Raw genomic sequence first — 16,989 nt, 5'->3', positions numbered from 1 at the left:
GGTTAGGACCCTGCTCCCCAGCCATTACTGCATCCACCAGGTTTTGTTCCACCTTCTACTGCAGTGAAACCATTGGCCCTAAGGAGATGCCAAGGCTGACAGGGTGCTTCTGTGGAGTGGGACAGCATGCTTCACTCCCTTCTCTGAACAACAGTAGGAATGCTGCTGAGATATGCCAAATGGCACAGAGTCTTTGGTAAAAGTGGTCTTTCAGTTTTCACTTATGTTTCACACCCTCAGTTTCAAATATGAATTTGACTCAGAGACAAATCAGAGTGATAAACCCACAAGCAGATCAGAATTTCCATTCCTTTCCAGGACTAAGCCATTCTTTCAGTCAAGCCTGAGATACTTGCATCCTTTTCCCCATGGGATAATTTGCTTTCAGGAGGTGTTTCAATCTTTTAATGGCAGAGCTAGAAGTTCACCAGACATGTCCAATATATACAAAGTGTAGAAAATATCATATTATTAACACTTGATACCAGAATGGTGTAAGAGATGCAACTGACTTTAAGAAGAATACCTTAATAACTATCTGGGGTGGACAGAGGCTGAGACCCAAAGGCCTAATGGTTGGACATTACCAAGACACATAGCTGCTGGTAGGTAAGGGTGAAGAGGACATAAATGAGGAGTGAGATGCCTTCGAGATAAGGCAACATGGGGTCCTGCAAGGGAAGAAGGTATGAGAGAAAGCTGTCAGGGAGGCAGAAAGAACATCTAAAGAATGAGTATGTCTTATAGGTGATTTTTCACTGATTACTGTGTGATTTCTATATTCTTATTCATTTTGGGAGGGCTTTGCACAGAATAAAAAAGTGTAGAAAATGTAAACCAATGCCATTCAGATGTTATGAGCTAAGAGTGGTTCTTAGCTGACATCTGGGTTGTATATGGGAAAAAATCAACTATGTCTCAATATAGAGATGTTCCATCAAGTTAACTCCAACTTATAATGCAATAGAGAGGCAAGAATTGAGCCAATGGAAACCATTTATAGTTTTATAGTTGACACAATTAAATTGTCAATATTTGGGGCGGTATTAAGGATGAATCTGGATTGGGCAAATTGTCTGCTATTCTGGGGAAGAGTATAATGTTTTGGTTAATGGAAATGAAGAAAGAGTTAAATTTTGACTTGAGTTTTGAAGAGATAAAGACATGACATTTGGAAGAGAAGCAAATAAGAAAATTTGTATCATTAGATAAAAGTCCAGAAACAGCCAGGGGATAGAGAAAGAGAGAGAGATGGAGAGGGGGAGAGAGAGAGAGACAGATAGACAGAGAGAGAGAGAGAGAGAGAGAGAGAAAGAGACCCCTTGACTAAAGAAAGTGAATTGAAGGCTTAGTATGGGAAGCATTCAGGGTACAAGCAATACGTTTTTGTGGGATGGTATTCATATTCATGTGTGAAGTAACTGGCAGTCATGGGAAAGTTAAATTAATGTGTGGACACCATGATTTTGACTGTCTTGTGTAGAATATACCAGGTGTACGATTCCAGAGTTGGCAAGGACTAAGGAGAGATGGGGCAGTCTTGAGCAAGTTGGAACCAACCTGAGGATTGTGAAAGGGAAAGGAAACCAGTGGAAAAGGATGGAGAAAGGGTTGATTATTTAGAAATAGATGGCTGCGAAGATGGAAGAGAATGAGGCTTGCATTCATGGTGATTCACAATGAATTGATTGATAAGAGCAATACTCTTTACTGGTATTAATTATATCAATTGCCCGGGAGTCTTGTACCTTGTGCCTCAGGCAACCTCTAGGCCTAGCATTTTCCATTTAGAATCCTTTTCAATGTAGGGCTGCTCAGCATCAGTGAAGTGGAATGCATAAAGATGAAAGCATAGACAAAAGCTTCCCAGACCCATAACCAACATCTCTTATCAAATAGAGTACCTATCATGGTGATAAGTATGGTTAGAAAGTAAGAGGTAAACACGATAAACAAGATGGCAAGGGACCTCAGGGCAGTGAAGTGCGCTTTCATGCTTGGATTGCAGTGACCAGTGCCATGATGTTGTATCTGCTTGGTCAATGATGCCATGAGCAAGATGGTGGAGGCCAGGAACAGGATGAAAGGAATAACCAACGCGACTGTATGAGCCTGGTGCAGATACTGATGAAACTTTTGAAGTCTGTCAATTACAGTGCTGTTTCTGGGTGGATGCTCCATGGTGAGAAACTGAATTTGAATGTAATTCCCAATAGCTGAAGGGATGATTGTCACACAAGTAATCATCAGACAACCCAGTAATAGCCAGGGAAGCCACCTCAAAATTCTCCACCTCAGCCAGAGAACGATGGGATGGGTGAAAGAAGAGACCTTGATGCAGTAGAAGACGGTAAGCAAGCTGTTTAACCAGAATGTAAGGACATTAAAAAATGTCCAGCTGATTGTTAAGTTGCAAAGTACATGATTAAAATTAAAATAGAAGCAAAAATTGTTCAGCATTGATGTCCACTGTAGACAGAAACGAGAGATGCCCAGGCTGATGAGAATCATGTCCACAGGCATCAGCCTTCTGACTTGCAGCCATTCTCTGCCCAGCACTGCAACAATTAAGCTGCTCTGCACAATAATTGTCAAGGACTCAAGCACGTAGATGATCATGAAGAAGACACTGAGTTGGATGGGTATCATTCTTCTACTCCAAAGTGTCTTCCTGGACAAAGACTGAATCTCTGTACCAATTTCCAGGTAGAGAATGGGTTCCCGATTCCACCACTGTCTGGTGCAAGAAAACCCCTCCCTCTGGAAGCAAATTTTCCCAAGCTCATTTTTAATTTTGTCATTTTCCTATCCATAGAATTTGTTTATGCTTTGCTTGCTGGTTGCTATCACATCTGAATGTAGGGAAATATTGTTTAAATGTGGATTCCTGCTCCTGAGATGATTTGATTATTCCAAAAAGGCATACGTATTTCCTAACCATGTTTATGTCCTTTTTTTCTGAGGTGCACTTAGCTTACTTCCTTATCGTTGTTAAATGATATCTTTACTCTTTTAACCTAAAATTTGAGCCACAGGAAAGATGAATCCTTCCCTGTTCGTTCATGTCCTGCATGATGTTTTTGCTCTGTTGAGTGCAGTACCAAAGCGAACCTCAGAAGCCCTATCTTCCCAGTTCTCATGGCAGCTAGTGGTGGATGCTACAACCAAAGTGTGAGGGTAAATAAAAATTCAGAGGGAATTTCCTCTGAAATTCCACAAAATTGCTGAACTCCAGACCTTCAAGTATTTCCATCCAATGCAGGCCACTCGCATAACTGCCCATTGAATTCCCCCACTCAGAGAAATCAAACTGCAGATAAAACACCGCACATAGCCCCTCTTAGCTATTGTTCTTCTGCCAGTTCCAATGCTTTGAGCATATACCTTATGTATTTTCAGGAATTGTTCTTGTCCCATTAACATCAGTGGTTTTTTTGTGGGTTTTTTTTTTGTTTTTTTTTTTTCTCTCTTACATGGCTAGGTTCTTTTTGTCACTGCTCTCATTGCTCAGGAAGAATTGAAAGAGGACCGTCTTACCACTAGTAAAGCATATTACTTCTAAATGTGCAGGAATCATTTCATAGCTCTACAAGAAGGCTATAAAAGGAATATATTTTCCTTCAGTTCAGGACAACTCTTCCAAATAGACACCAAATATGTAATAAGTGACTTCAGAAATGAGAGATTATTCTAATAATTGCTAGTTGGTGACAGAGACAAAGTGAAAGTCATTGACCTTATGTATAATAAATTTGGAGTCTGTATGGACTTTTAGTTATTCAAGGAAGATAACACAGAAGCAAGCAAACATGAAGCTTAGAATTCTTGAACACAAAACAAGACACTACTGAACTCATGATGCAAAGGTAAGCAATAGCTTAAAAAATTACACCAGAAAACAGAATTAAGTGTAAGAAGCATCTGCTTTGCATTCTCAATAAAATGCAAGAAACAGGAAATAAAAAACTGAGATGACAAAACAATATTATTAAAAGGTGAATTGGTTGAGATGTATCCAGACATAAGAAGAGAGAAAGATGAGATATTAAATGTTGGTATGTGAAACATGCAATAATAGCATTAACCTCTGCCTTATGTCCTGAATACACTGAGCATGTTGCCAGCTGTATACACTGCCCCATTCTGAGTAAACTTGGAAGGACTGTGATGCTCTCAATCACTGTCTGAGGGGTTCCGAAAGTGTGGCAACCATACTACACCCCTCATGACTGGATTCCAGCCACAACAGTATGAACAGGAATGAGTTTCTGTCCAAAGCAGCCCCTCATAGACTGGCCTGCAGTGTGAGAGATGGCCTGGCACTACTCTATTCCACTGTAGTGTGTTCTATGTGATAGTGGCTGATTAAATAACCCAGATACTCTTTTTGGGAAAGTTTGAAGGTGAGACATACAGAGTGTCCTTAGACTGGTGATTGATCTTCCCTGGGGTTCAGAGTTGAGAGTCTGGCTCTTTTACCATGTGCGCATGTGAACCTTCTGGCGCCACCTCTGGGGTCTCCTCATTGCAGTGATCCCAATTCTGATTTGCCTTCTTCCACTCTCCTTTAGCTCATACCCTTTCCCTTATCAGACAGGGGATTGTTGCTCATTAACTAGTCCTGGTTGGTCAGGTGCTGGCAAAGTGACTGAAGCTCAGCTGCCTTCTGCAGTGTACACTTGATCTATGGCAAACTCAGGCATTCTTTTCAGTAAAAATGATCAATGGCAGGCTGGCCCATGCTGTTTCCCCTCTCTACTCTGTCATTTCTACAGTTCTCTTTCGCCCTTCTCAGACAGACATGAGGGAAGGCCCACCAGTTCTTTTCTTAATGTCCCACTGGGAAAAGGAATGCCAGTTTATGTTTATAGGCATCTACAATCTTCACTGTTAGAGATTTTGTCTTTTTCTTATCCCTGAGCATACTCCTAGTTTCCTCTAATACTTTATTTACTTCTGCCTGATGGAGGCAGACTGTTGTATCTTATTTGCAAATTTGGTAGGAATAACTTGCTCGATTCTAGATTTTACTATTGTTAAGCAAACATTTTATATATATACACACACACATATATATACACATATGTACACATATTTATATATAAAAGATTAATATCTAGAAACACCCTTAATTTATTATGTATGTGTATATATGTGTGTATATATACACATATATATTAATGATAAATGATAATGATAAATATGATCACCAAGATCCAATAAAAACATAGATGATAATATGCAGTATATATGTGTATATGTATATATACACACATATATAATAAATTAAGGGTGTTTCTAGATATTAATCTTTCTTGATGTGTGTGTTTGTGTGTTTCATTAAAAAACTTTAAAAACAGGAAAATAAAAGAGCAGGCAATTCACCAAAGAGTAGACAATAATACCAATAAGTTCATAAAAAGATGCTTAACCTCACTAGTAATAAGAAAAATACAAATAATACTGAGTAGATACTTTTCATTTTTCTCATTGCAAAAACAAAATAAAATTTGAATATCAACTCTAAAAGAAGATATGAAAAAATCAGAGTCTTTATGAACCACTAGAAGGAATATGAATTACGATAGTTACATTGGAAAACAGTTTGGTCATATTTAATAGAAAATGTACAGACTTTGCAGGCATTCTACTTCTAGGTATATATTGTATATTACAGAGAAATCCTTACACATATATAACAAAAGAAGAAATTTTCTAGTCTATTTATTTCAGAATTGTGGTAATACCAAAAGACCGAAAACTATGTACCTGACCATCAGTTAAATAATAGATAAAATGTAGTGTAATCATATGATGCCTTAAACACATGTAGATGTTTGCCTCCCCACAAGCTAATTTGCTATATTTTTCCCTTATAGGCAGAACCTATCTCTTTCTGGAGAGGTTTTAAATGCCAGACTCTTCGTTTAATGTCTTCTTTGCCTGTTAAGTTTGGGCACACGAATCGATTCTGGGCACTGGGAATAGAGGAGAAGCCTGCTGAGACCTCCTCTCTGATAAGAACAGAGAGATTCATGAAGAGAGGTTGTTCCCTCTTCATCCTGTGTTAGGTGTTATTCTGTATTGTGCATGACGCTAGGAGCTGTTGTAGACATTTTGTGGCCCTGAAGGGAAAACAGGGGAAACTGCAAAGAAACTAACACAGGGCCTGATTTTGTGTAATGCTTATTAGTACTGGGCCGAAGTACCTCTGATATCCTGTTATGTGAGCAGAATATACTCTGATAGATTAAACCACTTACAACTAGCATGTGGGACTGAGCAGGTGGGATCACACTGAGAGGAAGAAAGAGAAAGTGCTTTATTTGATAATATTTTCCCCTCAGACAGGAGTATAATTAATTGAATAAACTTATTTCCGTGTACCTCAGTTCCACAAGTAAAACATAAGGAATGATAAAAATGAGCACCAAGATCCAATAAAAACATAGATTATAATATGCAGATAAGGCAGTAAGTGTGTTCCTATGTTCATACATAAATCATGTGTTCCATAAAAATATAAATTGAAAATAGTATAAAGAGAAATTTATTCACCAGCATTCTAACTTATGTGGGGGAAAGCAGATCAATGTGTCTGGTTATTCCCAGGAAGTGAAGCAGCCAGAGCAAGGAACAGGACCACACTTTACCCTCCTGCACTAGGTGGACGGAGGACATCACAGAGGGAGCACCGGGTACTGAGTAGAGAGGCCAGAGAAAGTTTTGCCAGCAAGAAATAAAAATGTGCCTTACGTCATGTGATTCTTCTGCTCAACTCAAGAGACTTACAGGAAAGAGCCTAACACAAATATGAGTACTTTTGGGTTGCATAGGGAAGGGACTCTGAATCTGGTTCTGAGGAGAGAAGTGATTGAGAAATGCCTGTGGACTCAGGAGTACAGTCTTGAAAAGCTGAGAAAGTGAGGTGCGGGTCTTGTTGGAAAAGCTCAGACTGCCCCAAGTCTAGAATTGGGATTTCAGTCAAACTTTACCTGGATCTCAAAGGCTCACATGATGATTGAGCTATATTTTTGGTTTCTTTACAAGGGTAACCAACAATATCCGGTATTAAATTATCCTAGGATGGATGACCCAAAGTGCAGCATTAAGCGTTTCTGATTTCTGACAAACTCATGCAAAGGAGTGGAAGCCAAGCTGAACCATGCCAGAATGTTTCTTAGAATTCTATTCCAGAGTCATACAACATGAATAGACATGCTGAGACAACGTTACAGGATGAGAGAGGCATTGGTTTGGATTTTTAGGGTATTTCAGACAAAGCTAGAAGAATTTAAGATTTTTTTCATGTCCCATTTTATTTTTAATTGATTAAAAATAATTGGATATATCTGTAAGGTACAATGGGATGTTTTAATACATATTTACTTTGTGGGATGATCAAATAAAACTAATTAAAATATCCATCACTTCAAATGCTTATTTTGTATATTTCAAATACTTACTTGTATATTTCAAATACTTATTTCAATAATACTTTGAAATAAGTATTATTTCAAATACTTATTATTTATCTCCGGAAAGAGCTACTTATTACTTCAAATACTTATTGTTTTAATAAGTAATTATAAAATTGCTTATTATTTATAATAAGTAATGATTATTGCTTATTATTTCTTTCTGAATCCCCCCAGATTCAGAAAGTCCAGAGACTTGGTAGAGAAATTAGTGATAAACTGGAGTGATAAATACTTTCATATCCATAAGCAATAAGGTCAGTGGACCCACTAATTCAACTTTCCTTCCTTTCAGGAGCTAAGAACCTGGGAGGAGGGGGTGAAATGAGTGGCCTATTTTCCTGAAAATGCTGCTTCCTCATGGGTAGGCATGAGATTCCTGAGGGAGGAGTACTGATTCAGAAGTGGAGAATGTCTTAGAAAAAGCCTAGGTTGGAAATTCCGCTCATTTCTTCAACAATCTTTAAATTCCTAGTGTTATACAGTATTTAGCCCCCAGACTCTATATTAACATGGTAACCCAAGGGCATCCCTGAATGATTGCACTAGGGAAAATAAGGCCCAATACAGAGAACTATGACTTCACAGGAGAAGATGAGATACTATCCCCATATTTAAGTCCATATAGTCCTTTTAGGTATATGAGGGCAGAAAAACCTCTAGAGATCAGCGAAAAACAAAACAAAACAAGATGTATGTGCATGTGCACACACATATTCTTACATTTAACTAATTGTTAGCTATATAAATTTACCTTCATTACTTATATATAAATTATATAATTATAATATATAATTATAAATTATGTATTACTTATATAGAAATTAAAATATTTACTTAGGTCAATCAATGATAAGAGACCAATGGCTTTTAGTGGGAACACTGACAATCGGGTTTAATTTTTGGTTTGAAGGTAAAATGCTACATAAAATGGGTGTTCATAGGTCCCTTGATTCAGCAACTAGGACATGGTAGCACAGAGTAGGTACTTAGAGATTATCTGTTGAATGAGTGATGAGTACAAGGAGAATAGACTAGACAACTCTATTTTCTACTATATTACAAGTGCAAGGGCCTATAAAATCATATAACAAATTTCCTAACATAGTAGAGAAATACACACTGTTATTATCTGTTATTACATTCCTAACTCATTCAAATAACTGGAATTGGCAAAGATGCCAAAACATAAGTGTGCCAAAATTGGCTACTTTTTAGAGAGAAACTTATGTCTTGGGCCTTTTCACCTGAAAACAATACATTAAAACTAAATAAGGCAAATGGTGATTATAAGTTCTTCTACATCATATATAATCATGAACATTATGATAAGAGTCGTTCTCATGATCTACTGTGAAATATATATTGGTAAGCAGTGTCTTGACCAATGAGATTGGTAAAATGGATGTGACAAGTCAACACAACCTGAATTCATTCTTTCTGGTCTTGTCCCCATTACATGTTAGTTTCCTTATATTGTTATATAGACAAAATAATGGTTCCTCTAAATGTTTATATCCTAATCCCCCAAACCTGTGAATACATTAGCATATATGACAAGTGGGACTTTGCAGATGTAAACTGTAAAATAATACATTTATATTGTTTTCAGCCATTAAGTTGGTGGTAATTTGTTGTAGTGGCAATAGGAAAGTAATACACACAGCAACTATAAGAGCCAGGTAACCAAACACTGGTGTTACTTTACTTGTAATGTAAAGGCACCTATACTTGGTAACTAGGAAAATAATGAGTTTATACACAAGGGAAAAGACAACAGACAGAAGAGATTGAGACTACTGAGACAAATTGGGTTATACAAAAAGATAGGTCATTTAGGAACTATTTATTGTATACTTGAGTTTCACCGGAAAGGCCTATAAGTGTCAGAGTTGCACTTTGAAGTCAACTGGGAAGTTTCAAAAGCAATAACTAAGGCATGGGTCCAATCTCTATATTCTGATTTGTCTGGGGTATAAGTAGGTATCAGGATTTTAAAAATCACCTCACCTGATTCTTTTTTTAAATTCTTCTTTTTTTAACTTTTATTCTAAGTCCAAGGGTACAACTGCAGGTTTGTTACACAGGTAAACTGCTGTCATGGGGTTTGTTGCACAGATTATTCATCACCCAGGTATTAAACCTAGTGCCCATTAGTTATTTTTCCTGATCCTTTTTCTACTCTCACCCTCGACTCTCTGAAAGACCTCAGTGTGTGTTGTTTTGTTGTTCCCCTATATGTGTTCATATATTCTCATCATTTAGCTCCCACATATAAATGAGAACATATGGTATTTAGTTTTCTGTTCCTGTGTTAGTTTGCTAATGATAATGGCCTCTAGCTCCATCCATGTCCCTGCAAAGGACACGATCTTGTTCTTTTTTATGGATGCATAGTATTACATGATGTATATGTATCACATTTTCTTTATCCAGTCTATCATTGATGAACTTAGATTCCATGTCTTTGCTATTGTGAATACTGCTACAGTGAATACACATGTACATCTGTCTTCATAATAGAATTATTTATATTCCTTTGGGACTATGCTCAGTAATAGGATTGCTGGGTCGAATGGTATTTCTGTCTTAGGTCTTTGCGTAATCACCACACTGTCTTCCATAATGGCTGAACTAATTTATACTCCCACCAACAGTGTATAAGTGTTCCTTTTTCTCTCTACTTGATTCTAAAGGGTGGCGCAGTTTCAGATCCACTGCTTTAGAGCTACCTTTGTGGAAAAAAATATCCTACATGGGTGGTGAAAATAAAAAAAACCCTGCTACATATACTTTTACCTTGAAAATAATCTGTAGGAAAGAGTGAGTTCTTAATTTTGTAACTTCAGCAGTTGGAAGAAATACAGGGGTGTCAAATTCTCTGGAAAATGTTTTTTTGTTGTTGTTGATCCATACTCTGAAGATGACCCTCTTTAAATACAATTTTATCCCTAAGTTCATACATTCAATGTGAATCTCACTCCAATTTTTTGAAGATACATCAGAATCTTCTGATGTCATCTCCAAATCGCATATCTTAATTATTCTAGAAAAGCTACACTTTTTCTGTGACTTCGAATGAAATGTTTAATGCTCTATACTGTACTTCAATCTTTTCAAAGCATTCATGAACTCCATGTGTGCTTTAATTATCTAAGAGCATTAGAGCCTGCACATTATGCAAATGAAGGACCATGGTTTCTAAACAAAGCCTTCTCTAAAGATCCTATGAAAATTTACACTCTGTATGTCTCTTTTAACCACCCCATGTTACATAAATCCAGAGATAATTCGGCTTTAGAGGTAATTAAATCTACTCTTGCTTCTACATATAGTATGAGAAGCTTCTTTTCAGCCTGTGACTCAGACTCATTTTTCCCAGTACATATTTCTGTTCTGTGGAAGAAGATTGCAACCATCCTTCAAGACTGTGGGAAAAACTATTTCATCCTCACCTCAGAAGGAACAGCACATTTTGTTTATCCGCCTTCCCCTTTTTACACCCCCTTCCTGAGAATTGGAACTCTTTACCCCACAGGCCTGTCATGCAGTTTTGTGCTTTTGACCCTTGTTAAAGCGATCACAGATTTATAAAACAAAACAGTAGATTCAGATGTTTTCCAATTAGCCAAACACATTTTTTTCCTGTGTTACTAACATTCAATAACAATCAGAATTGATATTTTTTTCATGTGGCAATGGCTCCCAAATGATCTACATTTTATAAGAATATCTAATAGTAACTAAAAGGCAAGGTTGTCCAAGTATGAGGTTAAAGAACATCCTTTCTTATATTTCTGATTTTACCACCAACCTGTGTGGCCTGAAGCAAGTCATTTTTTTCTTTGCCTTTTATCTCATTCTTTAAATAAGCATCAGGGCACTAATTTGTTTAGTCTCCAATTTATTGAATGTACGCATTACCGAAACCCTGGGAGCAGGTACCTAGTCAAATGGCAGATTGCAAATTATAGAAAATACAAGAACTGTAACTTAATACTAAATGAAGCCATCCACAGGCCTTAGGTAAATTCTGACCAAAAGGAGCTAAAAACCGCCACCACTGCCAACTAAGCATCTTAGATTCAGGTGATGTATGTAACCCCAATGGGCATTACCCCTGCTTTTATAATTCTTACCAAGCACTATCCATGATTGCCTGGAACCTCTGAACACTTAAAGTGCAGAGCTTTTGGTGATCTGTAGGAAGATGGCAGAGAATAACTCTCCTTCCTCTCCTGGTTATATTCTATTAGAGGGTTACCAATGCTCAGCACACACTCCCAAGCTTCAGAGAGGTTTCACTTACTTTGCCTCTCTCTCCAGGGATATACTACAAATCTGTGAGGCTGGGAGAGGTTAGGGCAGAATGATAACCTCAGAAACATCTCTCTTGTTTAAGGCCTAAAGCAGTGCTTTCCGTGGATTAACAGCATTAGTATCACCTAAAAAAATGGATAGAAGTGCAAATTCCTGGGTCCTATCTCAGATGTACTGAATTAGAAGTTCTGGGGATTGGACCCAACAATCTGAATTTTAACAACCTTCCAGGTGATTTTTATGCTTGATGAAGTTTGAGAATCATGGATATAAACACACCATTTAGTTCCTTCTAGACTTGGGATGACTCAGTTCTTGCACATTCAGGCTATTCCTCAGGAGATTCTTGTTATAAATAGATTTGTCTGTCTCCAGTGGAAGATAAAAGGGGCCCAAACATAAAAGAAGTGAAGTGAGGTGTTTTTTTGTTTTTTGTTTTTTGTTTTTTGTTTTTTGTTTTTGTTTGTTTGTTTTGTTTTTTTCAGGAGTCTGGCTGTGTTGCCCAGGCTGGAATGCCGTCTCATCATCTCAGCTCACAGCAACCTCCAACTACCAGGTTCAAGTGATTCTCCTGCCTCAGACTCCTATCAAGCTGCGATTACAGTCATGCACCCAGCAATTTTTTGTATTTTTAGTAGAGACGGGGTTTTATTATGTTGTCCAGGCTGGTCTCCAACTCCTGACCTCAAGTGATCTGCCTGCCTTGGCCTCCCAAAGTGCTGGGATTACAGGTATGAGCCACTATGCCTGGCTGAAGTGAGTTATTTTTTAGAAAATGATTCCCCACTGTGAAAATATCCTTGTTCTTATTTTGAAGAAATACGACATTCTCAGAACTCAACTACCTTAGAGAGAGGCTTTTGAATAAATCCCTACCTAGTAATACATGGTAAAGAAGAATGAGAGGGAGCTGGGCTGCTGAGGAGCGGTGAGAAATCTTCCCCTGGTCATCTTCGGGCTCTTCCTCAATTACAGGTTGATGTCTCGTCAACCCTGGATGCCAGCCCTCACGGATACCTTGGATGCATTGGAACCCTGGTGTGACCCAAAAGATATGCATGGGTAAAAAGGAATGGGGAAATGAGAATAGCAAGAAGGAGAGAAAGAAAAATGAAGAAAAGGGAAAGAGTAAGAATTAAAAAGAGAAAGGACAAGAGTCCCCAAGCCTCCTCGCCTTTATGCCACCCTAGTTATTCAGAGTCCTTCACAGGCTACCTCAACCTCTTTGCAGAGGCAAGGAAGGCTCTGTTGGGATGATGCTTCTGGAAAAATGGAGTTTGAAAATGATCATTTCTCTAGGGTAAAAATGCCATGCACCTGCCATTTTCCTGCTAGACCCATCCCCCACTCCCCAAACCTTAGTACCCAAACACACAAAGAACAGAAGAATAGAAGCTGCTAATAATTTCACAGCAGGAAAAGAGGGTATAATAGTGTAAACTGCCTTTAATCAAAACATACCTGATAAATATGTGTCACTTCTTTTCTCAAAAATTCAAAGGCTGAAAATTATCAGGTGAATGTCTCGTCTAACCCAATGTTTTTAAGTCAAGTCACCCCACACATGACATAACTTAAGCCAATAATAAAAAACAATCAACACTCCCCTCCAAAAAGAAAAACACAAAAAAACACTCCAACAATTTGACAAGGGAATGTGCATTAGGTAGAAGCTTGTCAATAGGTTTAGAAAGAGTTAGAACATACTCATATAAGCCTTTTCATGAAAACAATGAGAAAATTCTAAAATGCAAACATGAGGCACAATTTTCAAAAAGTTATTCTTAAATAAAAGACAAATTCTAAATATAACAATGGGATCCATACAGGCAATGTCGCTGGGAACAAAGAGCATCCTGTTTCTTCTTGCTATTTCAATTTCACAAACTAGAAAAGGAAGCAAACACCATTTAGCTGGTCTTAATATACTTCACAAGTCTGATAATTTCCTCCAGAAAGAGAAATCTATGTGAGTTATAATTGTGTTCATTTATTCATTCAGCAAATATTTATCAAGCATCTGATTAATATCATGATTCTGGCTCTCTTCTGGGCTCTGGGGAAGGGAAAGGAGAAGGAGTTTGTGGATGTTAAATTAGAGACACCTATTTTAGATATTATTTTGGAAATAATGAGTGGGCAGTTGAGTATATAGATCCAGAGTTCCAGGATAAGATTTGGGTTGAAGATATAAATTTGGGACTCCTCTACACATCTAGATGTTCTTTAAAATTGTGGGATTGCATGGTATCACCTAGTGAATGACTGTAGATAAATAAGCATTCTGAGAACTGAGCCCATGCATACTTCAATCTTTAGTGATCAAGCTGATGAAGAACCAACAAAGGAGACCAATACGGCATCCCCAGTAAGGCAGAAGAAAAGAGTGTGTCACAGGGGTCTGAGTTGTCAGCTATATGAAATGTAGTTGATTGATGAAGTAAGGTGACCCCTGAGAATTGACCATTGGATTTTAGCAACATGAAAGTTATTGGTAACCATGTGTTATGGACTGAATTAGAGCTTCCCAAAATTCATGTGCTGAGGCTCTAACCACCCAGTACCTCAGAATGTAACTGCATTGTATTATAGATAGGGTCTTTGAAGAGGTAACTAACTTAAAATAGGTTCATTAGGGTGGCCCCAATCCAATATGACTAGTATCCTTATAAAAAGAGGAAATTGGGACACAAACATGCACCCATATTTGAGAAACCTATCAAAAAAGATGGCCATCTGTAAGCCTAGAAGAGAGGCCTTGGAAGAAACCTATCCTGATGATGTGTTGATTTTGGACTTTTTTAGCCTCCAGGGTGATGAGAAAATAAGTTTCTATTTTTGAGCTACCCAGTCTGTGGTACTTTATAAGGCAGCCCTAGATAACTAATATGTCATGTGAAAAGCTGTCTTGAAAGAATTGTGGGAATAGTAGTCTGATTGGGTCAAGAGAGAATATAAGGATAGGAAATGGAAAAAAGTATAGGGAAACAGATATATTGATTTTTTCCTGGAAGGGAAAGGGGGTAAACTTTTTTGAAGACTAACAACAGCATATTTGTATATGATGGAAGTGATCTAGATCTAGTGTGTGTGGGGGGATTGATGATGCAAGGGGGACAAGGAGAGAGAGAGAGAGAGACTTTGACCTTGAGTAGGCAAGAGAAGGAGTTGGCTTTTGTTGTATAAAATCCTGTTCTTCCCCTAATAGCAAGAAAAAGATGTATACACATGGTGATAGCATGTAGAAGTACTTTTCTTATTGTGCCTATTTTCTCTCTACCATAGGAAGCGAGATCCCACTGAGATTGAGGAAGGGATGAAACTTGAAGTGTTGAAAAGAGATTAATTTGTGTCATAGATATTCAGGGGTCAGGGATGCCTAGAGGGTTGTGTCTTGCAGAACTCTAGAGGGAGGCATTTACATAGACTAGTCAGCAAGGAAGTGGTGGCAGCTCTGCGTATGAACATGTGCTGGTCAGATTCCCTGCTGTTGGAAACTTGATTGACTAGTGCCCTCAACTTCTGCCATCCTAGATTCACAAACACATTTACACCAAAAGCCATGCTCCCCATGGACTGCTCTCACTTAGCGACTAAGCACAAAGAGTAGAAGGAGAATTAATGCAGGTCCATTCCTGGGAGATGGGGGACTCCTCGATTGTGTGAGTTTGGCTGTAGGACAATCTTATCAAGCCCTGGCGAAACTTTCTTAAAACTGTAGTTTAAGAATTTTTCTACCTACTCTTTTTCCTCCACTTCTCCTTTGTAGATGTCAGGTGTGCACCTTAGTCTGAATTCTATCTCTGCCTTTTATAGCTTCTTCCCCATTTTGTTTTGCATGACTTTCCCTAATAAACCTCTTGCACATCTAATACTGTTCTGATGTCTGCTTCTTGGAAGTCTGTACTTCCAGGTAGTACCAGGAGTGGTCTAAAAAACAGATGATAAGATGGGATTTAGGGTTTAGGACTTACTCATCCTATCAGGCAAAGAAGACCTCAATGTGAGTACTATTTGGTGCAGAAATAGTCTCTTACACAATTTTGTGGCCTAGTCACTAAAGATACTACAAGTGGTGGCCCGGGAAAACATCCCAGTTGAATGAACTGTCCGTGCAGTTAGAATGATTCAGTCATTTCAAAGATACAGAAGGAACAATACCTACAAAGAGTTGGTTAGTTACTACTAAGTTGTAGATAAATAAAAACATACTGAGGGCCATTGATAAGCAGTTGAAGGCTAAGTGTAAGAGGCATGTTTGGCAGCTTACAATGAGGCCCTTATCTCTTATAGTGAAAGAACAAAGAGTAGACATAACTGAGCAATGAAAAGAAATTTTGATAGCTAGTGGTGTTGCTGAGACTCTGAGCCATTTAAATATCTGACCAAGGCAGGTCTATTAGTATAAAGTCAGGGCCCTTGTTGAAAAACCTGGGATACTTAAACATGGCATAGAAGATATCTGAATGTCTGCTCCTGAAAATTTTGGTTATACAAACACGACTGAACACTCAGAAATTTCAAAGGTATTCCACCGGTAAGAGCTAGCTCATCTTCCATGCTAAAAGATGCTACAGAATACTCTCCCTAAAAAGCAACAAATGCAGCCCACAGCAGCTGCCCCATCTCCTCCCCTGGGTGGCAGGCTGATAACAAAGGTTAAATCCCAGCAAGATCTAGATGCAGACATGACAGGCCTGATAAAAAAGAAAAGGGATCAATCATGAAAGAAACTACATAAATTAGTTAGATGGATTAATAGCAGATTAGATCTATGGATGAAAAGATTAATAAACTTGAGGAATTAACAATGGAAACTGTCCAAAATAAGACTCAGAGTAAATAAGAGCTGAGAAAAAAGAGAACAAAACTGTAGAGCAAATTCAAGTAGTGTAATATATGTATTATTGGAGTACTTGAAGGAGATAAGATGAGGGGAAGGAACAGAAAATAAATTTAAGATATTTTAAAAAATAATTATGTATTCAGTTGGCAAATGAATAAATAAATTGTGGTACATCCATACAATGAAATATTATTCAGTACTAAAAAGAAATGAGCTATCAAGCCAAAAAAGACATGAAGAAGCCCTAAATGCATATTTCTATGTGAAGGAAACCAATCTGAAAAGGCTATACACTGTGATTCCAACTATATGACCTTTTGGAAAAGGAAAACTATAGAGACAATG

General features: G+C 37.9%; 1 protein-coding gene across 1 annotated transcript; it reads right to left on the bottom strand.

The window, feature by feature from the left end:
• Window positions 1-1,724: 1,724 nt before the first annotated feature.
• On the bottom strand, window positions 1,725-2,707 carry LOC105550888 (taste receptor type 2 member 16). Its single transcript, XM_011995955.1, has one exon. It carries the CDS (start codon window positions 2,647-2,649, stop codon window positions 1,774-1,776), a length of 876 nt encoding a protein of 291 aa, XP_011851345.1. The 5' UTR covers window positions 2,650-2,707; the 3' UTR covers window positions 1,725-1,773.
• Between the last annotated feature and the right edge of the window lie 14,282 nt (window positions 2,708-16,989).

Source organism: Mandrillus leucophaeus, unplaced genomic scaffold, assembly GCF_000951045.1.
Source record: "Mandrillus leucophaeus isolate KB7577 unplaced genomic scaffold, Mleu.le_1.0 Scaffold5, whole genome shotgun sequence".
NCBI lineage: Eukaryota > Metazoa > Chordata > Mammalia > Primates > Cercopithecidae > Mandrillus > Mandrillus leucophaeus.
Note: the sequence above shows the minus strand (reverse complement) of the source record. Positions and strands in the feature narration are given on the sequence as shown.